We start from the raw sequence: 24,118 nt of genomic DNA on the forward strand, positions 1-24,118 counted from the left end.
ATTAGGCAAAGTTGATTCCACCGGTGGCAACCAATGTAAATGGTTCTTTTACAGGGAAGGGACTATACTGTCTCTCATTGTAATGATTAGAAAGTCTATTTTATAAGAGCTAGTAATCCTAGTATTTCATTACTTTTTCCAAAAAAGAGTGTTGTCTCAACATGTTCAATAAATACATGGTTTCGTGCACTGTTATTTAAGTAAATTTATTTATAAATACAACTTAACACAACTCTGGACATATGGATTACAGAAGACATCCAAACATAAATATCTTGGAATCTAAAGAGAAAGATAAAACAATACAACTTGATGTTGATTTTAAAAACTGAATTAGTAAGAATTAGCTACAGAAGGTTCCACAGAATTTGGCAGAATCAGCTGAAACCATCCTACAAGGGTATTATGAAGAGAAAAAAAATAGGAGTCATGTACATTGCTTTGAGCTTCTAGTATAAAAGTGAGATATAAATGTAATTGATAACTAAAAGCAGGATCAAAATGTATTTTTCTGAAAAGTATATTTTATTTTGCTCTGGTGTCTTGAGAATCCTGATAATTTTGGAAGCTTTTCCCAAATTGCTGCAAATGTTAAGAGAACTGAGAACTGAGACGCCGGATGGGGGGGTCAAGGTGAGGATGTTGGGGAACCAGTAGAAAGAAGAAGACCTAAATAATGGTTGGGGATGACCTGGAACCTTAGAGGTCACTGAAGACCCGTGTTAGGGCCATGGATGAGCCCAACTGACTGCCCAGACTAAGACCAAAAACAGCTGGGCTTAGAAGGCCACCCCTCATTTACTAAGGAACCCACATCTGTACTACATTTATTTTCAATCCACCTTGGACTGTCACCTCATTTTATGATATCTCCACCTGCTTCACCTTCACGTCCCGGAAATATTTGGAACATTTTCCCCTCCAGCTCCCCAGTAACATCTCAGCCTCCGGCTATTAACTATTAATTTTACCATCTGCACCCTTACCCAATTGGGTTTTAATACTTCATCAATTTACTCAAGGCTAGACCTGCTCCGCCTGCGGGAGGCCCCGCTCTCGCAGGTATGGCCCTTGGCTCTCTCAAGGGCCTGCCTTGATGACGGGTTTGTGAACCCCGAGAGGTGGAAGAAACGGAGGCTGAGGGGCTTTTTATCCAAAAGTTTTTTATTGTTATTAAGGGGTTCCAGGGAGGGGGGGTGTGATAACCAGGCCGGGAGAGGCGCCAGTGCCAGTGCTGGACGGACAGGTGAGTCCGGGAAGGAAGTGAGCGGAGCGGGGGGGGAGAGGGAACAAGAGATTCCAATAGAGGGTTGTTTGATTACAACGGTCGCGGGGAGGGGGGGATGCGAGGACAAGAGAAGATCACAAGGTCGGTTGGGAGACCGTGGTTGTTGGCTATGCCCGGTCGTCTGCACCAACCCCCGCAACCTAGGTGGCCAGGAACTACAGAGCCCGGGCCTACGGCTGATGCTTTGCAATGCAAGGTCCGTAACCAACAAGGCCCCCCTCATTAATGAGTTGATCTCTGAGGGGGAGCTAGACCTTGCAGGGATAACGGAAACCTGGTTGGGCCACGAGGGTGGTTTACCCCTCGTGGAAATGTGCCCACCAGGTTTCCGTGCATTCCATCAGCCTCGGGCCCTGGGTAAGGGTGGTGGGGTGGCGGTAGTTATACGGGAAGGTCTAGAGCCGAGGGAGTTCACTGTTCCTCAGATATCCGGGTGTGAGTCCCTTGGTGTGAAATGGGGCCCACGGAGGCAGTTGGGTTTGCTGATTGTATACTTGGCTCCTCGCTATACATCAGCAGCCCTGCCCGAGCTCCTCGAGCTGATCTCGGAGACGGCGGTTGAGATCCCCAGGCTCATGGTCATGGGAGATTTCAACCTGCCGTCGACGGGAGCAGCATCTGAGGTAGCTCGGGAGTTCATGGCTTCCATGACAGCCATGGGCCTGACCCAGTTAATTCAGGGCCCCACACACGAAGGAGGCCACACATTGGACCTTGTCTTTGTATCTGAGCAGTGGACGAGTGATCTGGGTAGAGGGGATTTTACTGTTACACCCCTGTCATGGTCAGATCACTCATGTCTCCGGCTTAACTTCCCTGGCGCTACCCCCCACCGCGAGGAGGCGGGACCAGACGGTCCACGCTGGTACCGCCCCAAGCGCCTGATGGAGCCGGATAGGTTCCAGACGGAGCTTGGGCCATTACCTGTAGCCCTGACCCGCGCTCGGTCGGAGGACCTAGCGGCCGCCTGGAATAGGGCGGCGGCTGGGGCCTTGGACCGGATTGCGCCTTTGCGACCTCTCCTGCGGCAGCGACCCACCCGGGCTCCTTGGTATACCGAGGAGCTGAGGGTGATGAAGCGTCACAGGAGACGTCTAGAGAGCAGGTGGAGGTCCTCACGCTCCGAATCTGATCGAACACAGGTAAGATCCTACTTGCGGACCTACCTGGTGGCATTAAGGGCGGCCAAACGTAGATATTGTGCCACCCTTATTGCGTCCGCGGATAACCGCCCTGCTGCCCTGTTTAGGGTGACCCGCTCCCTCTTGTCACAGGGGACGCAGGGGGCACCTTTACAGGGCAGAGCAGAGGAATTTGGGGAATATCTGCAGGACAAAGTCGCTCAGATCCGGAGCGGATGGGCCCCACTCAGTGGACCAGACGAGCCGCCAACAGCGAGTCTTGTGAGACCATCCTGGGAGGAGTTTGATTCTGTTGCCCCCGAGGATTTAGATAGGTTGCGTGGACGGCTGCGACCCACCACATGTTTAATGGACCCGTGTCCCTCCTGGTTGGTACTGGCATCTTGGGAGGTGACATGAGGCTGGCTTCTGGGCCTGGTGAATGCCTCATTGGGTGAGGGATCCTTACCAACCGCCTTGAAAGAGGCGGTGGTGAGGCCCTTACTTAAGAGGCCCTCACTCGACCCAATGGAGCTAGCTAACTATCGTCCAGTCTCCAACCTTCCGTTTCTAGCGAAGGTTGTTGAGAATGTGGTGGCCCAGCAGTTTCCACGACACCTTGACGAATCCGAGTATCTAGACTCACGCCAGTCCGGCTTCCAACCTGGGCACAGCACAGAGACAGCCTTGGTCGCGTTGGTTGATGATCTCTGGAGGGCCAGAGATAGAGGTTGCTCCTCTATCCTGGTCCTATTAGACCTCTCGGCGGCTTTTGATACCATCGACCATGGTATCCTATTGCGCCGGTTGGAGGGGATGGGAGTCGGAGGTACCGTTTTGCGGTGGTTCGGCTCCTACCTCTCCGACCGGAGGCAATGTGTGTTGACAGGGGGACAGAGGTCGACCCCGAGGCCACTCACTTGTGGGGTGCCACAGGGGTCGGTCCTCTCGCCTCTCCTGTTCAACACATATGTAAAGCCGCTGGGTGAGATCATCCGTGGTTTTGGGGTTGAGTATCACCTCTACGCTGATGATACTCAGCTGTATATTTCAACTCCAAACCACCCCAACGAGGCTGTCGAAGTAATGTCCCGGTGTTTGGAGGCCGTCGGGGTCTGGATGGAGGACAACAGACTTAAACTCAACCCCTCCAAGACTGAGTGGCTGTGGCTACCGGCACCTCGATTCAGCCAGCTGATTCCATCGCTGGCCATAGGGGGCGAGCAGTTGCCCCCTGTGGAACGGGCGCGCAATTTGGGCGTCCTCCTTGATGCCCGGCTGTCAATGGATGACCATGTGGCGGCCGTGGCAAGGGGGGCGTTCCACCAGGTTCGCCTGGTGCGCCAATTGCGCCCCCTACTGGACCGGGATGCCCTACGCACGGTCACTCATGCGCTGGTGACGTCCCGCCTGGATTACTGCAACGCTCTCTACATGGGGCTGCCCTTGGGACGCGCCCGGAGACTGCAGTTAGTTCAGAATGCAGCCGCGCGGGCTGTGATGGGGAGTACGAGGTACTCCCACGTAACACCTCTCCTGCGCGAGCTGCATTGGCTACCTGTGGTTTTCCGGGTGCGTTTCAAGGTGCTGATTACCATCTTTAAAGCGCTCCATGGCACGGGACCTAGTTACTTGCGGGATCGCATCCTCCCACATACATCCCTGCGGCCAATACGCTCACACAGGGAGGGACTTCTCCTGGTGCCATCCACTGGACAATGCCGGCGGGCGACACCGAGGAGTAGGGCCTTCTCTGTGATGGGCCCAACCCTCTGGAATGACCTCCCCCCCGACATTAGAACCACTTCTGACCTCCGCTCCTTCCGGCAAAAACTGAAGACCCACCTGTTCCGATTAGCAGGCCTGGCATAATTCAACTGTCCCTCCTGGCAAACGCACTATATCTGGTTATTTTAGGGGTTTTTTAATTCACTGTATTTGTTTTTAGGGGTTTGAACTTATTTTAATCTGCTTTGTACAGTTCTTTTAATGTCATTCTTACCTCCTCCATGTCAACTGTCAACTGTACATACTTAATTTTATTGTATCTGATATATTTTGTATGAACTGTACACCGCCCCGAGTCCCTTTCGGGAGAGGGGGCGGTCTAGAAGCATTAAATTAAATTAAAATTAAATTAAATTATTTTTTGACGGCAAGATTAAAATTGAGAGATAGAGTGAATAGCATTGACTAATCAAGGAAAGCGCAACACTTGCTTGGTTGAAGTTTCACTTATTTAGGATATTAACTACACATTTTACAAAAATAGTAAGAGTTACCATATTCTTCTCCACGTAAAATTTCGGGAGCAATATAATTAGGAGTGCCACAGAAAGTGCTGGTGGTGTCGCCAGGTCGTAATCCTTCCTTTTAAAATAGAAACAAGGAAAATATATCTTACACAGTTCAAATATATCTTTTGCTTCCCATTCATTTTAGGAATATAAAGGAATATAAACTTACATTCTAGTAAGGCCAAGACCTAGGATATATGGATATTCTGATTGCTTATTGTAAACAAAAAACTAAGTCATGCTAACAAAATTCCTAATGATCTGTACTCAGTCTCCTTCTTGCCCAATATGGACACCTACATGCTTAAACCAAACGTATCTCACTGACACAGTACATGTGACTAATGACATTACATAACACTGGACAACAAAGATTTTGCTTCCTGAACACTTTTGGATGAATCTTATGGATTTTGAATTGCTAATCATGAAAACAACCTGTTATTTAATCTATCATGTACCATTTTACAGAAATCTTCTGTTTTTACACAATGGCAATGCCCTTCATGACCTGTTGGCTACTACGCACACATAAAACATACGGAAACATAGAGCTGTTGTTGAACTACAAGTACTGTACAACTGGGTTATCTGTAGAGATATAAAGTTGCAATACGTAAAAAAAAAAGGTTATTCCAAAAGAATTTCGTTCCAAGACAGAAAAATGTGGCATGTAACAACACACAAGACCATGAAGTGCAACATGTCACTGAATATTCATTTTCTGAACTCACAATTGTACTTCTTTCTTGAAAATCTAGGTGATGAACATGGTGAAAAGTTGTTGCCACAAAGAAAAAACAGTATCAGGGCAACTGAAATCCATCAGTGTTGCTGACTATTGTTGGACACTGAAGTGAGATGCAACGGACACCAAGTACAAATGAAAATCAGCAGCAAAACATTTTAGTCCTGTTGAACTCATGCAGCATGTCAGAAACACTATGCAATTAAATGAGTTATAGTCATTAAAAGTTAATTTGATATTTTTCAAGATTCCTTCTGATAGTAACTCTGAAATTATTTGTGTTGAGTTTGAAGGGGTCTGTTATTATCACCAAGCTTTTCTGAAAGCAAAACCTTTGAAAAAATGTGTTGTCCAATGTCGACATTTCTTTTCCATGTATACAAATAACATAAATTGGTATAAATAATACATTACACAAATGATATAAAAGACCCAAATTATGCCAACTATTACCAACTATTGACGCCAAACAGTGATAACTTAAGGAGAGAAGTCCACAGGAAATTTTTCATTCTATCCCATTAATTGAAGCTGCAGAAAACCAAGGTCTTACTGCATTTTAATCATTTTTAAGCTTTTGAAACTAGCAGTTTCTGATCAAAAGGCATTCACCAAGAAATGTTTCAACTTGTGGCTATTTTGCTTCTCACCTTGCACATGCCATAATCAGTCAACTTGATATGTCCCTCAGAATCCAGCAAAACATTGTCCAGCTTCAAGTCTCTATAAATTATTCCTCGTTCATGAAGGTAGTTTAAAGCTAAACTGATTTCTGCAGAGTAAAACCTAAAATGAAACCAGCATTTTAAAATACACTTCCAAAAATGTGGATAGATCCCTGCCTACTAAGTCATTTTTCCCAGAAAAAATGAAAGCACTTAAACTTTCTTCGCACTGCGCCTTTTTAGGCTGTGGCATCACACCGCTCCTGAACAAGCTATTGGATGGGAAGATCCATGGAATATTTTGAATCAGAAACGGGGCAAGGTACACATTTGCTTTCTACCTAAAGGTGGTTTAAAACCACCATAAATTTCCCGGTTTTATGTCAGATCAGCTTTTTGCTTAGCTGGATTTAATCCTTACTAACAGGCTGACTGCCAAGCCTCTGTGCCCAAGATTCCTTCTACAGTTCATCTTGCTCATTTTTTTTAAAGGTTCTGCTTTTTATATGCCGTTATCTGAGGAAGCTGGAAGAAGATTGGTATAATTACCAGTAACAGCCAGACGCCACCATGTTTCAGTTGAGCACCAATAATTGCACAGAGCAGCAGCAGTGGTAATTATTGTTAATTCCACATTAACTGTAATTGTTACTTTTTTTGGCTCTGAGTGACATAAAATGTTAAATAGTTTACTATCACTTCTTTAACACTTTTGGAGGCTCTTTGAGGCGGAACGGAATCCACTGGGTCTGTGGAAAATTAATCTCTGGTTCTTGACAAATTCAAAAAAATATCCTTGGAAAGGCAAGGAAAACTAATGTGGAAAAAAAGATGAATATGTAAGCGGGAGAGAGAGAGAGAGAGATTGTTCTCCCTTTCTCAGCCAAGCTGGAAAGAATAAACAGAAGAGGCAGTGCTGGGATCAGAGCCATTCAGCTCCCAGAAAAAGGAGACAAAAGAAAAAGTGCTGATACCCAGGGGAAAAAAAACAATATGCTGCACTCAAATATATTTGTTTTCTCTCTCTAACTAGTCTGCAAAATTCACGTCAAAGCAGCACAGACCTGGCATGCTCTTCTGGCAATTTCCTTTGTCGCTGCATGTGAAACATGAGATCCCCTCCATTCACATATTCGATCACGAAAAATAGCCTAAATCACAAAGAGAGATTATGTGATGGATAACTTTCACGTATCCGGTTATCATCCTTCACCTACTTATTACTTATGAATCTTAAGCGATCATAATTCTCACAATATGATTTCCTCGCTATTCGTTGTAAAGCAAATTTATTCTTTACCAATTTGTAAGATTCCCCCCCCCCATATGACTGTGCTTTATTTATAAATTTCCCTCTCTTTTTTTTTTATAATGATAAAAGATAGGGAGAACACCAAGCATTCCTAAACACCTTAAGACTAATTATTTCTTTTCATTAAGTCTTCCTTAGAGAATGTCAGTGAGAATTTATTCATCATCACCATGTTAAGTATGGGAGCAGGACAGCAGATATGAAAATTACAAAGATTAATTTGTTGCAATCTATTTTGTTTGGGGGGGTTGTTTTCCACTCTGTCTTACCAGGTTTTCTAATCCTAGTATCAAGAGCTGCCTCTGTTCCACATAGGAAGTTGTATTTTCAAAGGGTCATTTACATATTACATTATTTTGTTCATATCATCACTCTTGATCAGTTTTTCCACACTCAAAGCCATTTTAACATTTTTCTACATAGATCAACGTAATCTATAGCTGAAATTTCCAAATATTATTATGTGAAAACAAACCCAAACCTATTCAGAATTCTCACCAAGTTATCCTATGTTAGCTTCTTATAAGACTATAGTTAAATAATATTTTTTATAATTTATATATTCTTACGGCTATCAAAAGTTTTTTGGGTGTGTAAAACATATATTTTCATCTTTCCATCTTAAAAACCCTGTGTATGTTGCTTTATGTGATAATATTCTTAATTATGTAGATGATTTCTTTATTTGATCATCTTTCTTCTGAAAATCACTTTTGCAAATAAGTAATGATGTAATTATTTTTTTAAATGAAAGCAATACTTTTTTTTTAACCAAAGTATAAACAATCTCTTATAAAAAGAATAGAAAATATGTGCAAAAAACATATTGCCTAGTTTACCTGCTTTCTGTCTGAAAACATGAGTGAAGACCAACAAGGAAAGGATGATTTGATGCTTGCTCAAAGACATGCTTTTCTGTTTGAACCCAGTCAATATCCTGTAACAATGACACACAGAATACTTCTTGTCTTGCAATATTTTCGGGGAAATGCTATTTAAACCTGTTGGCTAAAGTTGATTATTGAACCAGAGATAAGCAGTGATATCTACTCTTATAATAGCAAGGTGGAAAATCATGTACTCTCCATGTCCGCAAGCAGCAATTGTTCATAAATTCCTAGGGCACCATGGAGGAGTCTAAAGTTTCCAGCTTTACGTATCAAGTGAAAAAACGTACATTTCCCACAGCTCTTAATCTCTATGCTTATTTCACTGCATTCCATCAATGAATTCAATCAAATCTCTTGACACCACATGATAACTTGAGATTTGCTAATAGGTTTATGCATTATTGGGCATATTTAGGTTGAATATATCACAAAATGCAATGAAACTACACTTGAATGTCCAAGGTTTCTGACTTCAAAGTGCTCCTGTTATAAAAAAAATCAGCCTTGTTTACAACATTTCCAGTATTTTTGTTAATGGGAAAAATAGTTAAGCGTAATAGGAGTTCAGAAATGAAGCTCTTTAAGAAGCAAAATCTGATCACAAATCTCAAGAAATTATTAACTGGTAGCTTCATTAAACATTTCCCTGGATTACCCATAATAAATCTTGTAGGTGAAACAATCATTGGATAAACAATTCCCTATTCCAAGAACTATACCAACTCCCTGAAGTGGCATAAGACACCAGGTAGCTGTCATTCAAGAAAGAGAGGGTACTCCACTGGATTTGACTGGATCCCAGTCATAGAATAATTTCAGCAGGTAAGGCGGAGGATAAAATCACCGAAGAAATCATGCAATATGTAGAAATTAAAAACATTGTTAAGCATCGCTCACCTCATCATCATTAACTAATTCTTTTTTCACAACTTTCATAGCATAAATGCGCTCTGTCTTCTTTAACCGAACTAAAAGTACTTTTGCGTAACTTCCTCTCCCTATAACACGAAGTAAATCAAAATCTTGAAGACCTAGACTGGAAGATACTTTGCCGCTTTCTCTACTCTTGGCCTGTAAGAAGAGAAATTCCTTTAATTAGTGAGGATGCAATGCTGAACCATTCTTATAGCCAATAGTTCTTACTACTACTTTGTGACAAGGTCACCACACTGCCAATTAAAGGCATTTTCAGTTACGGACCTCCTTTTCTTCACCAACGTGGTCTAAACTTTCATGACTTGAAGGATGATATGGAATCACTAAAAGGAAAAGAAATAAAAAACATCAGATCTCCAGATAAATGCAAATATTTGTAAAAGGATTGTGTTAAAACTGGTAAGTAGATTGGCTTAATGCAATTACGTGGCACTACCCCATAAGAGTAATTTGATGTTTCAGCTGGTGCAAAACGTAATAGCGCAGGGAATTATAGGTACCACATGTAACTCGGCACATGTAACACTTATGCTCTGCAAGCTGCCATGACTGCAGGTACAGGTAGCCCTTGTCTTATGACCATAGTTGGAATAGTAATCTCTATTGTTCAGTAAAGCAGTTGTTTAGCGAGATGTCACATGACTGCTTTACTCTAAGACTGCAATCCTGGCATTACCAACTGTGATTGTTGAATGATCATATCGGTCAGGGGTCGACAACCTTAAACACTCAAAGAGCCACAAAGGTCCTAACCGGAAGCTTCCCCCCCGCCCCCCGCCCCCGTTCAATTCTGGAACCGACCATAGTCTCTCCTAACGTGGCATCCTTTTTCTTGTACCTATCCTAACTGAAAGCCCTATCAATTGTGGAGTCGACCAACGCCAGGGAGCCACAACAGAGGAATGAAACAGCCACATGCGGCTCCAGAGCCGTGGGTTGCTGACCCCTGACACAGGTCATTAAGCGGAGTTGCAGGTAAGGAATGCAAGATGCCAGAGGCATGGAAAAGACATCCAAAAAAGGTTTCAGCCTGAGTGAAGTGCATGGCCTGGGTTGGGCCTTCCCCAACCAGCTTTGAGGCACTTCGCAACCATTACCTTACCACACTGACTGTCTGCTTAGATTTCATCTTACTTTCATTGCCAGGGGCTTGCTTCAAGAGCTTCTGATCAAAGGAATTCAGCTCTTGTTGGTTCATGAAAAGTATCTCCTTTGGTGGGGTGCAGAAATGGAGCCAAACTTTTCACAATTGCGGCTCTATTTCTGCACTCCACCAAAGGAGTTCAGGTCTCCTCAGAAGGCAGCTCCCAGAGACCAGAGGAAGTCCTCTCGGTAAATGGCAGAATCTCACGACCTTCCATGATGGCTTCCTCATGACTTTCTGGGTAATCCAGCAGAGAAGGTTTCAAATCGGGATCCCATGAGCATGAGGCATTTGATAATCGGTGGTTAAGTGTGAATAGGTTGCCAAGCACGTAGACAGCAAGCATGTGACGGTGGGGGTGTTGGTGCAATTACCTGGTTCCATATTATCAGAATGCACTGAGGAATGATCCATAGGGTCCTACAAAATGCATAAATGAAAGGAAAAGGGAAAATGTAAGATCATAAGTTTTCAATAACCTACCATTTCTGGAAAGAGGCAGTGTTTTTATTTGGGGATAAATTTCACTATTTTCCAAGCAAACCAGAAAAAAAAAACATGCAAGAGATCAAGCTGCATGGAGCCTTCATTAGAAATGGTTTAGTTAAAATAAAGTAACCCTCTGATGACTTCACTCAAATAGTTTAATGTACATAAAAATGATTTAATAATGTAGGAAAAAATCAACAAATATGGTTTTTGTAGGCAGGCAAAACAAAGCGAAAAACACAGATTTCAAGCCTTGATTATTTCTTACTAATGTATTCAGTGTACTGCTATACATGTAAACACATATACACTTGAGAGAAGTACAACTATCGATTTTACTTACCGGTGGTAAAGGAGGACGGCCACATTCTACGCTGACAAGTTTATGACATTTTTTATGAACTAGAAGTTTACAATTGATGCATTTATATCCCTGGCGCCCTAATCCCCATATTCGGTCAGTACAGATGGCACAATGAGCTCTCTAGGGAAAAAAAAGAACATAAATAGTATCTAGATATCAGTTCTCAATCTGGAATTGCACTTAATTCCTATTCTCTGCTTTACTTGTAAATTATTACATAGGAAACACACCAATAGTCTTCTTTATTACTCCTAATATTTGTTCTTCATTAAGTGTTGTTTTTAGTTAATTTTCAATTTTTTCTCCAAGTTATAGTTTTTTTTATATTCTGAAGCTGTGCTAACATCCTATATTCTACATGCGCTTATTTTCTATTATTTTTGAATGTTTGCAAAAAATATCAATGGCTTTCCCAATTAAATATATATAATATATATGGTACCAAACATAATGTAGAATATATGTTTGGTACCATATATTCTTATAGTATTTTAACCTCTCGCTGGGTCAACAGTAGGATTTTCAAATATTTATTAATCATTTCTAAAAGAATAAAGGGGGATGATGTGGATGAGCAAGCAAAAGGAGAAAAGGAAAAATTGCTGATACATAAATCTAGTATCAGTAAGTGGACAAAGGAATTACTGAAATTGCATAGTTAGTACTTAGTGCATTCTTGAGGAAAAATGAATCATTAAAAAGTACATTAAATTAATTCTAGCAATATGAGAAAGGACAATTTGTTGAATGAACCACAATGTCAGATTTACACTTTCCTTACTGTCATAATCGTATACAACAATGACTATGTTTTTAAAACCATGCCAAACAAACAGAAAAACAAAGTGGAGTATAGTTTAGAAATATGTTTACATAATTTAATTTCCAGACCGACAGCACTGCATCAAAACCCAAAAGACCTGCAGGACTTACGGTTCCCAGCTTATGATGTTCAAGTTTACGTTCAATTCATTTGACTATTATGTTTTTTAATTGAGCTATAACCATGCTAAGGATAAATTTCAAAAAAATATTACTAAAATCTTCCTGATTTGCTTGCTCCTGTTGCAAAGGCGGGAGCAAACAGCATGAACAATGAAGCAACCCAAATGCAATCATGGTACATGAAGCAGTTTTATACTTCCAAAGCATTGTATGTTTTTTAGTTGCCACAATCCTTCACGGCATTTTACGGCCCCTGGGCCACATCCGGCCCTTTGGCTGTCGCTACCCAGCCCGCGTGAGATCAACTGGAAATTAGAAATCAAATGTAAATAAGACGTGGCATGTATTCTTAGCAGTAGCAGCTAATCAAAACCATATAAGTTTCTGCTTTGTATAAAGTGGTCAAATTAATGTTGAGTAGAATTAAGTTCAGCCTGTTGGTTTGGCCCTCCACCACAGTTCCAGTTTCTCATGTGGCCCCTTGAGAGAATTCATTTCCCACCCTTGTTTTGTGGTTTACAGCTGCTAAGGACAACTATAGTCTACACCAGTGTTTTTCAACCTTGGCAACTTGAAGATGTCTGGACTTCAACTCCCAGAATTCCCCAGCCAGCGAATGCTGGCTGGGGAATTCTGGGAGTTGAAGTCCAGACATCTTCAAGTTGCCAAGGTTGAAAAACACTGGTCTACACAATAATTGCCGGTATATGTGGAAGATTAAATCCTTTAATTCTGCAGAAATACTTGCAAGGTATTTCTTCCCTTTTAAGGACATAGGATAATTTAGAAGTAATGTTGTTGTTCGAAAATTGAAATGTTATCAAAAATAAAAATGCTTATTGATAAAGATGCATTATAGTGAATGTAAATAAATTCTGGGTTAAAAGCTGATAAAGCTAATTTGAGCTTTTAAAATCTATTTTCTTAGCACCAGTACATAAATAAAAGGAAATGGTTATCTTGACACCACAAAAGATCAAAGTCCAATTTTGAAAATTGAAAGCAGCAATGCACTTACTCTGTTAAAACGCTTGGCTTGAAACGTATGACCATTTGCACAATAGAGCTTTCTCCATCTCCGGGCACCCCTTCGATAAATAGATTCTAAGGAAAAATAAATAAATAAATAAAGTTAATCTAGTAATTATGACAAACAGACAAAGCTGTACATAGTTAAGCTGAGCCTTTGTTCAAGAACTGCACGAATCAAACTTCTATGTACAGATGTCACAAAGACTGAACAAGTCAGGTAAATGAGAACAATTTAAATGTAATACTAAGAAAATAGAACAGATATACTGAAAACAGTGTCCTCATTAACAATGGTTTTTTCTTGTTTTTCATATATTAAAAAAATTAAAGCTAGCTTAAAAGGCTCAGATAATATTTTAGGAGGGTTTTTTTTTCCTCTTTTTATAACTCCATCGTCTCCTAATTCGGGCTGGAGTCAGGTAATTGAATGGAGTTGAGCTGTTCCTCGCCGGATGCCCTTCCTGACGCCTACGAAGAGTTTGCAGCAGATATTTTCTCTTTGCACTCTGATAGAGAAACGTCTGTCGCTGCCTAGGATTGAACTCTCAACCTTCCGAGTAGGAGGTGAGAATCTTCACCTCTAGGTGCTCAGATAATATTTTAGGAGATTATCTTGGCAGAAAAGCAAGTAGGCTTTGGATCAGGTCCATCCACTTTATACATCAGTTAATACTTTAATCATCGGATTCAAAAACAATAACCTAAAACAGGTTTGTACACTACCTTCTGTGATTTTAAGCAGGATTTCCACCTAATATCTAGGAAAATCTTTACTGCAGAAACCCAAAGTCACAATACCAGTCTCATGGGAAAGTGTAACTTAATATGGTATCTCTCAGAAACATTTGAACTGGAAACTAATTTAAACAAGGATGCATCCTTGCCCCATTATTCTATTTTACACCAAGAGTGAGGTATTCTTCCATAGAGAAATATCTCCTCACATTAGCTAATCTCCACCCCCATAACAACACTGGTGTATAGAAGATTCAGTAGTTGCATGATCTCAGAAGGTCTAAAGGAGGGGTGTCCAACCAGGGGGGGGGTGTTTGCTGTCGGTGTTACTGCCGGTTTGGTGTGTGCACGCTTTGCGCATGCTCTGCGCACATGTGCCGTAGCCTGTAAATCGGTCTGCACATGCACAGAACATTTAAAAATGCCAAAAAACACCATGCTATGGCGACTGGGAACCGGTTCGGGGTGTGGCGAGCCTGCCATCCCTACTGGTTCAGCGACCCAGTCTCCATTTCCACTACCGGTTTAACCGAACCGGTGCAAACCGGTAGCAACCCACCTCTGTGTCCGACCCTGGCCATTATAAGACCTGTGGACTTCAACTCCCAGAATTCATCAGCCAGTAGCAAATATAATAGCTCATCTCTATTGGGATCACTTATTACCAATCAGCTTTGAGAAAATGTGCTGTATGAAAATGCAAAACAAAACCAAAAAAAGTACCTTGGGAGTCTCCAGGAGCATTGCATCATACATAGCATGCAAATACAGGCAATCCTCAACTTATGACTGTAATTGAGCCTGGAATTATGGTTGTAGGTTCTAAGCAAGTCATTAAGTTAAAGCATCAAGCAATCGGAACCAATTTGACAACATTCATTAAGTGAACACAGCAATCACCAATTGTAGCTACAACGCCGAAGGACATTGCAAATGGTTATAAAGGTGAGCTTTTGCCAAGCACCCAAGATGTGTTCAGGTGGCCATTAGGGGAAGGTGTTCTGGAGCCATAGTAACCTTGAACAGACCTAAGCAACTGGTTGTAAGTCGAGGACTATGTGTATTCAGGTATCATATTCCAATTTATGAGAAAGTGAAATGCCCATTTTTGCTTGTGCGTCAGGAAAATGTCCAAACGATATCTGGATGCCGAAAGATGTCTATTACTATCTTCTTTCTAGTCAACAGAAGTTCCACAAGCTCAACTAAACAGAAGTTTCACATGGTTATCAGTAGGAAAGCCAGAAAAATGTTTTTGAACCAGCTATGTATCTAACAACATATGGGCCTTTTTACATTAAAGAGTTTGACCATTAGGTATGTTTAAAGGTAGATTCAGAAAAAAAATCACCTCTAAAAAATGTGCTTTCTGAAATGGGTGCATTTAAAAGCACTGAAATTTCTCAATTATAAATAGGTCCGAGTTATTTTATAACTACAGCTGTTGCTTTTTATAGGATAGGATACTCTCTCCTATCCCAATTTATCACTCAGGATTGTACTAAAGCCTGAAAATAAATGTAAGAAGAAATTCAGTGTTTCTCTTGGATTGGGGAGGGGACGGGATGGGGGGGACGACCCATTATATACTACTGGTAGTCCTTATCACCATAATTCAGATTGGAAATCTGTGGTTGTAAGTTGAGACACCAATGTATTTGACTGTTGTTACAATGCTCATTCAATGAATCATGCAATCATTAAACCCAAATCATGCAGTTTTAAGTCCCAAACCCACAGTTATTAAGCAAATCACTTGTTTGTTAAGCAAATCACTTGTTTGTTAAGCAAATCCATCCTCCCAAATGGGCATTTTTTGCCAGAAACCAACAAAACATATAGCAAATCACATAAATACAAGCTGGTTGACAAGCAGCAAAATGCAGTCATGTGTCCACAGATATGTATGAGTATGGCATGACGTTTTACGACGGCCATTGTAATTTCAAACAATCAGTCATAAGTTGAGGAATACCCATTTATTTATTTTTTTATCCACTTTTTTATTTCCATTTAAAATCAGTAGTTTCAATTTATAAGAATAATGCTGTCATATATTCCATTTACAAAAGCTATATCAATTTAAATGATGTGGCTGTGTTACTTATTAACTTTAATATACTTACTATCTTCCCCTGGACATGGCATTCCTGGCCTTTCTGGTGTACAAGGAAACACTAGAGAGGAAAGTAGTAATATTGGATTAGTCATTAACTCAAAGATGTTGGAAGCAACAATAATAGCATAGCAGTTAGATTTATATACCGCCTCATCATGTTTACAGCCCAATCTAAGCGGTTTACAGAGTCAGCCTATTGCCCCCAACAATCTGGGCCCTCATTTTACCAACCTCGGAAGGATGGAAGGCTGAGTCAACCTTGAGCCTGTCAAGATTGAACTCATGGCAGTGGGCAGGGTCAGCGTGCCCTAATGCATAATTGAACAGGATGAAATTTGCATGCTTTGTGAGATGATTTATGTAACTATGTTTTAACCTAAATCAGTTTTTCCCCTTAGAGCAGGCCTATCAAACTGGCGGCCCATGGGTCAGATACATCATGCACAGGCCATGCCCACTCCAGCTCTACAAAGGCAAAACACATTGCGATACACGATCGAGTTTGACACCTGCGCCTTAGAGGGAACTGAAAAATCGTCTGAAAAACTAATTTAAAACTTTACAGTATCTAGATTTACATCCCTCTAGACTAGATAGTATCACACTGTGTTTCCTGGAACCCCAAGGTTCTGTGAGAATCATCCAAGGGTTCAACATGACAATTTCTGTTCACACTGTGTGAAATGTATTATTGTAACCTTTTGCTTAATAAAATGTATTATACGAAATGATTTATCAGTGGATTATACACTGATTGTACACTGATTTTTCACATTGAAAAGGGTTCCTCGGGTATCTCAAGATTGAAGACCGTTGATCTGGACCAAGAATGGACAATTAATTTTCCCAGGGGGTCGCATGAGTAACTGGGATAGTTCTGGAGGGAGGAACCAATAAGGCTATAAAGATGGGTAGGCATTCATGCATTCACATATTCACGCGTTCACAAATTATATTTTTTAAAAGTCACCTTCAAAATAAAAGCAATCCATGTGGGCTGGACAGGGATAGCCAAAGGGACAGATGTGGCCCAGGGGATATAAAATACCTAGGTCTACTCTACACTAAAACATAGACAATGCAACATGTCAAGTAGCAATCTCCAGTATTCTTTTTAAAGAATCTTTCTGAGTTATATAGCTTCTGTTGTGGCCCGTCAGCTGGCGGCAGACTAGGTTGGGGAGGAACCTGGACCAGTCCTGGAGTCTGGGGAAAGGCTCTGATAGATGGAAGGAGATGTGGGGGAAGAACAACAGCTGGGCCTGTTCCAGATGTGTGTATGGGCAGAGCTGTCAGGAGAGGAGAACAACTCAGGAACAGGGGATGACTCAGGAAGAAAGGCATATGTGGACGCTGAATGCCCCTCCCTGGCTGGGGAATAAATAGAAGCAAAAAGGGAGAGGTGGCTACAGGTTAGTGCCTCAGAAACCTCTTGCCAAGATTTACAGCTTTGCAACTGTAAGCTCTTGGCCTGGCAATTATCCAAGACTGATAAGGTCTGTTATTGCAATTAACCCTTGGAAGGTTATTGCCAGGACTTTCCTGTGGATGAATACCATGAATTCACAGTAGTTAAATAAAGAGGGTTTTTTCGGGACAAGGTGTCTGTTTCTTGGTTCTGGTAAGGCTGGGTCAGAACACGTTCATCCAATAAAATTAGGAATCATAGTAGCACTAAGGAATTGCACATATTGTTCAGTCTACTACCATTCCATTACAAAGATAGATGAAATCTAGTATTATTGCTAAAGAGAATACAGTTTCAACTATCTCATTGAAACTTCATTGAAACTGTTTTCTATTCTGGAAAGAATTATCTACCTGTTCCACAATATTCACCTCCATCTCTCTAATCTTTGGAGAGACACAGGTGGAAGAATGAGATTATACCATGTTACCATGTATTAGAAGTTCAGAATCCTTATTTAATTCATATAGACGAAAAGCCTCTTCCAGTTCCAGCTGGGAAGAAACAGTACATGGATCTCCTAAAAAATAAAAAGAGATATTTCAAGTTTAGTTATTTTTACTTAACCACATATACGCCCTGCCACAATCCAGATTGCCAGAAGCTTTTGTGATACAACTAAATTTAAATCGATGTTTTTAAATTGTTTTTTTCCAGAAACATTGAAAAAAGCATAATTTCCACCAATATACTTTAACGTTCTCAATCTTGCAATTTCATAGGGTAATTGCACAACTTAAACAAGGAAACTTATGAAGTATTTATTTTAGAAATATTGTCCTTCAATACTAGATTGTTTATTTCAATACACACCCTTATTTCTGAATAAAATAAATGTGCACCAACCTGTTGCTACAATTGTATTTGTTTTATAAATTGATTAATGTGTCAGACTGGATATTTCGATGAGAGCTTCTCATGACAACACTATTTTTTTATTTAGGAAGTTTTTAAGGAATTCTCAGAGCTATATTAACGTTTCCGTTTTATCAGTTTCACAAGATGGGCATGAAATTATGTATGAACAATCCATCAAAAAGATCACATAATTCATTCTTCGCTGGTCAGCAATCTTTCTTGCCAGCAAGCCTTCTTTTCAGGAATATTTACCATATGGTAAGTACTGGTGATGAACTTTTAATTCTGTTTTTCTCCACAGTCCCTGTCCATTTTTGAACTTAAATCTTTCTCTGGCAGTTTCCCCTCTTATGCCACATTAGGACCTGTTTGGTCCTTGGAAAGTTAGCCTTCCAAAAGATGGACCTAATCCTAAATCTCTTTCCCTAATTCATTTCTGGCTTGGAAATAAATCATAAAAGCATAACACTTTCAAAATATTTAGAGATTTTTTTAAATTAAAATATTATTTTAATTTAATTGACTTTTTGAATTTTCAGTATTTTTTTACTGTCCTTATTCCTTAATTTTTAAGAATAGTTTGTCGTATTTCAACATATATTTGAAGCATGTATTTCTTCTTCATAATAATTACTTTCTTGCCCTTTTTCTCCTCACCACTTTTGAACAACAATGTCTTACATCTTATTCTCCGGAATGCTTGTGCTACCAGCTGTAATTTGAACAACTAGAATCGATGGTCCTCGAAGTTCTGCCTATCACAGCAAACCAGCATTCACATGATGCAATCCAGGCACCCAGATCAGTTACGACATTCCAGAATGCCAGTCATATAGTTGCCACTTGCAACCTTCACTGCTGGCTTCTGGGAAACAGAGTCTATGAGGAAGCCAGCAGGAGGCCCTTATCACGAAGTATCTTATGATTCATGATGAATGTATTTAGGATGACTATGATCATGAGTTATCATTTATACAGCATTTATGTACGCTCAGAGCTTATGCACAGAACACACATTCCTTGTGTGTCCAATCACAACTTGGACAACAAAGAGTTGAGCTGAGTTGAATTGAGTTCTATTCTACTCTAGGATTCACTTAGTAATGGCAACCAAAGGTACCAGAGCTGCCATCACTAAGTAGTGCAGTTTCAAGATGTTATGCTTTGCAACCATTGCTTAGTGTAGTGGTTCTCAACCTGTGGTCCGCAGACCCCTGGGGAAGGCAATGTCATCACAGGGGGTCCACAAAAGCTTGAACAAATGTTATAATTTAAATTTTTGAGTTAAGTGTCTATGGAGATTCTCAGTCATCCAGGTCATGGTTGTCCCAAAGGTGTTTTTTTTTTCAAGAGGCAACTGAACTTCTCATCCGAGAAGCTTCTTCAGCTCTGACTGGATGGTGGGGAATGAGTTACGTCTTGAGGTTAACTTCTGAGTTAAATCTTGGGGGTCAGTGGCTATGGTCCATGGCTACAAAAGGTATTTAAAAAGGGGTCATTGGTGAAGAAAAGGTTGAGAACCACTGGCTTAGTGATTAAAATTCTAGCCCAAATTGCCACTGCTAACTAGGAACTACCTGTACTTAGGTTTATATGGCTGCCTAATTTGCAAAAGCAAATCTCAATAACTTACAGTTTGATGAAAGATGATAATAAAAAGTGATGTGTTTTTTTTTAAAAAAAGGATGTATACAATAATTTTTAAAAATACAACAATGGAGTCGTTGTAACAACAACAACAAAAACAACTGATATCAACCCAAACATCCAAGGGGTTTACATCAGTGATAAAATTCAAAAACTTTTACTATCAGTTCTGTGGGCGTTGCTTGGTGGGCGTGGTGTGGCTTGGTGGGCATGGCAGGGGAAGGATACTGCAAAATCTCCATTCCCACCCTACTCTGGGACCAGCCAGAGGTGGCATTTGCCGGTTCTCAAAATTTCCGCCACCGGTTCTCCGAACTACTCAAAATTTCCGCTAACGGTTCTCCAAAACCTGTCAGAACCTGGTAAATCAACCCATTTAGGGCCTTGGAGAAGGACAGAAAGATAAATGCCCTCTGAACCTCAGTGGTAATGAAGTTCCCCAGAGCAGACACTGATACAAAGAGTCCCACAGTGTGATATTGTTGCATAAAGAGATCTAAAAGCATGTCTACTCTGCCAGTTTTCATGGGCTAAGCAGAAACAATCCAAATATTTTGTGGATGTTAAACATTTTGTTTCCTTTGTTTATTTTGGGTGTTAGTGGGTTTTTTTGTTTGTTTGATGAGGGCAGACCTATACTTTCCTTTCAACCTATCCAATTGGATCCTGTTTTTAAACAAGCATTTGCATATCCATTTGAAAGATTAACCATTCCAAATTCAAGGATTACATTTCCTTCTTTGCAGCTCTTAAAAAGGCCAGCTAATGCACACACTGAAGCACCTAACATAATTGCAGATTTATTTATTTTTTTACAAAAAAGAACTTTTATTAGGCCTTGTTTAGAGAACAAACCTGTTCTTCTTCAAGCAAAACTACAGAGCAATTTTTTTAAAAATACAGTGCTAAACCAAGAAGCATGTTCTCAAATATTTAATGCCTATAATACTCCTGGAATTGATGTTTATTTTCTTTAACAATACTTCTAGGCATGCCAAAGTTTAAAACTTTCCTGTTCTACCTAACCGTCGCCACAAAGTCCTTCCTGCTATCATCATGTAAGTAGCTGGAAAAAGGGTTAAATACTGAAATAGCTAAAACTGGATTTCTAACTCTATAATATATTCATTGAATAATGGTCAATAGACAGAACCCCCCAAAATGCAGATCTAGAATTAGATTGCTGGAAGTGGCCAGCAAGCCATTGATTCATATCTCTAACTCACCATACCTTCTAAACAATTAAATGCAGTACAGGTAAATCCTCGACTTACAACCACAACTAAACTCAAAATTTCCACTGCTAAGCAAGATAGTTGTTAAGTGATTTCCCCCCCCATTTTACGACCTTTCTTGCCACAGTTGTTAATTGCTGTATGTGTTAAGTTTGTAAAATGACTGTTAAATGAATCTGGTTTCCCCATTAACTTTGCTTGTCGCAAAAGGGGATCATATGATCCTGGGACACTGCAACTATTGTAAATATGAGCCAGTTGCCAAACATCTAAATCAGGTGGGTTTCACATTTTGTTACCACACGTTCGCATGCACCCAGCCTTCCACAGCTGCACTTTGCTTGTGCATGTGCCTTCCGTGCATGCTCCCAGCTTTAAAAACGCACCTAAATAGGATGACATAGAGCAGCGATGGCGAACCTTTTTTGGCTCGCGTGCCATAAGTGGGGGGAGCGCAGTCAATTCCGGTTTGCTTGGAGGGTCGTTTTGAGCGCTCCGAAAGCTTCAGGGACCTTCAGGACACTTCCCTGAAGCCTTCGGAGCAGTCAAAACGAACCTCCAAGCAAACCGGAAGTCTGTTCTTGAACTTCCGGTATGCCAGTAGGGCAAGTTTTTTGTGCTCCGGAGGCTTCAGGAAAGCTCATGAAGCCTCCGGAGTGCCTCCAAGGGGGGCGGGGGAGGCTCTTTTCACCCTCCCCAGGCTCATATAAAGCCTCTGGAGCCTGGGGAGGGCAAAAAATGGCTTTAAAAAAGGGTGAACTCAGCTGGCCAGCGCGCGCATGCGCGCTGGCTAGCTAACAGGGCAGCGCCACGTGGCATGCGCGCTGGCTAGCTGACAGGGCAGCACCTCACATGCCCTGACAAATGGCTCCGCGTGCCACAGGTGGCCATAGGTTCGCCATCACTGCCATAGAGCCAGGGCAGGTGAGCGATTTCTGTTACCGGTTCAGGCAAACCGATCCGAATAGGCTGAATACCACCTCTGATATAAATTCTGTTCACGTGACCATAAGGCTGCAATGGTCAGAAATGTAAAAATTGTCCTAAGTCACTTTTTTCAATGCCACTGTAACTTCAAACGCTCACTAAATGAATGTTGTAAGTCAAGGACTACCTGAATATTATTTACTTTTAAGATTCCCTCTCCAGTATTCTGAATTAAGATTAAATATCAGGAAGTTTACTACTGCAGGTCACTTGGAATGAAATACAATAAAGAACTTGTCTTGCCACTTTCCAGTTCAATAATTTTATTTGCATCTCTTTCCACAGTTAATGTCTTATATTTTTACTCAACTGAACTTGACCAGCTATGTGACCTAATACCTTTGGAGTTTTTGGCCAGCCTGTAGGACAATCTTTTTTCTATGAATCAACTGGAAATACAGTAAGATGCAATCAAAAGCATTTGAGAGGAACAAGAGAAATATAAATTTCCACATGTCCTACAACAATTACTGTAGCCTTTTTCAATTTATTTCCCACATAATTTGAAAGTAAATTAAGGCAGGATAAGCAAATTTAAGGATCTGTGAAACAGGGAAGCCTAAATTCTAATATTCTTTTCTCATTTCAAACATAAAAAGTTATCCATACAACCATCATGAAATCTAAAGCAATGCAACTATCATTTGATAACCCCTATACTATTATAAATTTGAATCTAGAGTCAAGACCAAAACCACGAAGTGCCTCTGGGACTTTTTACAGCACTGCAAAAAGTTACAGAGGCACTTGTGGAACATGCTAGTAATTTATGAAATAGTTTTACTTTGTACTAACTTACCTTCTTCGTCAATCCATTTCATAGTGAATAACTGTTCATTATCGAAGGCGCACATGTCTCGAACTTCATTGCATAGTCCCTCAAAGGAGATAGAAGGCTCAAAATAAGTTATCATAATGTCCCTGAAAAGAATACAATGAATAGACTATTAATTCAGAACTGAACATCCATCTGTAATTGTATCTGTTTTATTTGCTCCTAATTGATACATTTACATGCAACTGCCTGTATGTTCAAAACAACTTCATACCGATTTAAATGTGCACGAGCCTTTACTTTCTCTAGAAACAAAGTGTATACAAGATTTATTTATCCATTCCATTTATATATCTCCAAATCAAAGCAGACTTGTGGTAGTTTAGAAAACAAATCATCAAAAGCATGCAGAACAGTGAAATCTATCTTTCTTTCTTTTTTCTTTGCTGTCTGCAAGGAATATAAATCCTTCCGTTCTCCACTATCCTGTCAAAGCTGAAGAAGCTTCTTGGATGAGAAATGAAACTTCTTCAAGGAAAAAACAAGGAAGTCGAGTTGCCTCTGAAAAAGCACCTTTGGGACAAAATAAAGCCAGCCTTAATTCTATAGGCCAGTGATGGCTAACCTTTTTGTTGTTGTGTGCCAAAAGCGCATGCATGCGACAGCGCCCACGTGCGCCCACACCAATAATGCAATGTGTGTGTGCGCGCGCACACACACACACACACGTACCCCGCATCCCATTTTGGGCCTGGAAGGCCTTCTGCACCAACCTGGAAGCCAAAACAGGGCGCGGGGATGCTATGTGAGGCCCCAAAATGCAATGCAAGCATGCCCCCGCACATGTGCTCCACCCCCTCATGCATGTGTGTGCCCCTCCCCTGCATGCCCTCTGCCCCCGCGCATGCATGGCAGAGACCCCAAAACCAGCTGGCCAGTGGGAGGTGTGTGTGCATGCGCAGTGGAGCTGGGCTGGGGCGACGGCTGACGTGCCCACAGAGAGGGCTCTGTATGCAACCTCTGGCACACATGCCATAGGCTCACCATCACAGCTAAAGGGCAA

General features: G+C 41.0%; 1 protein-coding gene across 1 annotated transcript in view; it reads right to left on the minus strand.

Annotated features, from left to right (window-relative positions):
• Positions 1-24,118, minus strand: part of PRKCI (protein kinase C iota) — a 45,544-nt gene that overhangs the window by 9,863 nt on the left and 11,563 nt on the right. Inside the window, exons 2-13 of the mRNA XM_081955585.1 lie at positions 23,080-23,201; positions 17,984-18,073; positions 16,093-16,143; positions 13,218-13,303; positions 11,234-11,374; positions 10,776-10,821; positions 9,522-9,580; positions 9,219-9,392; positions 8,271-8,368; positions 7,184-7,270; positions 6,105-6,240; positions 4,692-4,779 (exon numbers count right to left, since the gene is read on the minus strand). Of these exons, the coding sequence (XP_081811711.1) occupies positions 4,692-4,779; positions 6,105-6,240; positions 7,184-7,270; positions 8,271-8,368; positions 9,219-9,392; positions 9,522-9,580; positions 10,776-10,821; positions 11,234-11,374; positions 13,218-13,303; positions 16,093-16,143; positions 17,984-18,073; positions 23,080-23,201 (1,178 nt within the window). The remainder of the gene's footprint in view (positions 1-4,691; positions 4,780-6,104; positions 6,241-7,183; positions 7,271-8,270; positions 8,369-9,218; positions 9,393-9,521; positions 9,581-10,775; positions 10,822-11,233; positions 11,375-13,217; positions 13,304-16,092; positions 16,144-17,983; positions 18,074-23,079; positions 23,202-24,118) is intronic.

Source organism: Natrix helvetica (genome assembly GCF_964273705.1).
Source record: "Natrix helvetica genome assembly, chromosome: 5".
NCBI classification, from domain to species: domain Eukaryota; kingdom Metazoa; phylum Chordata; class Lepidosauria; order Squamata; family Natricidae; genus Natrix; species Natrix helvetica.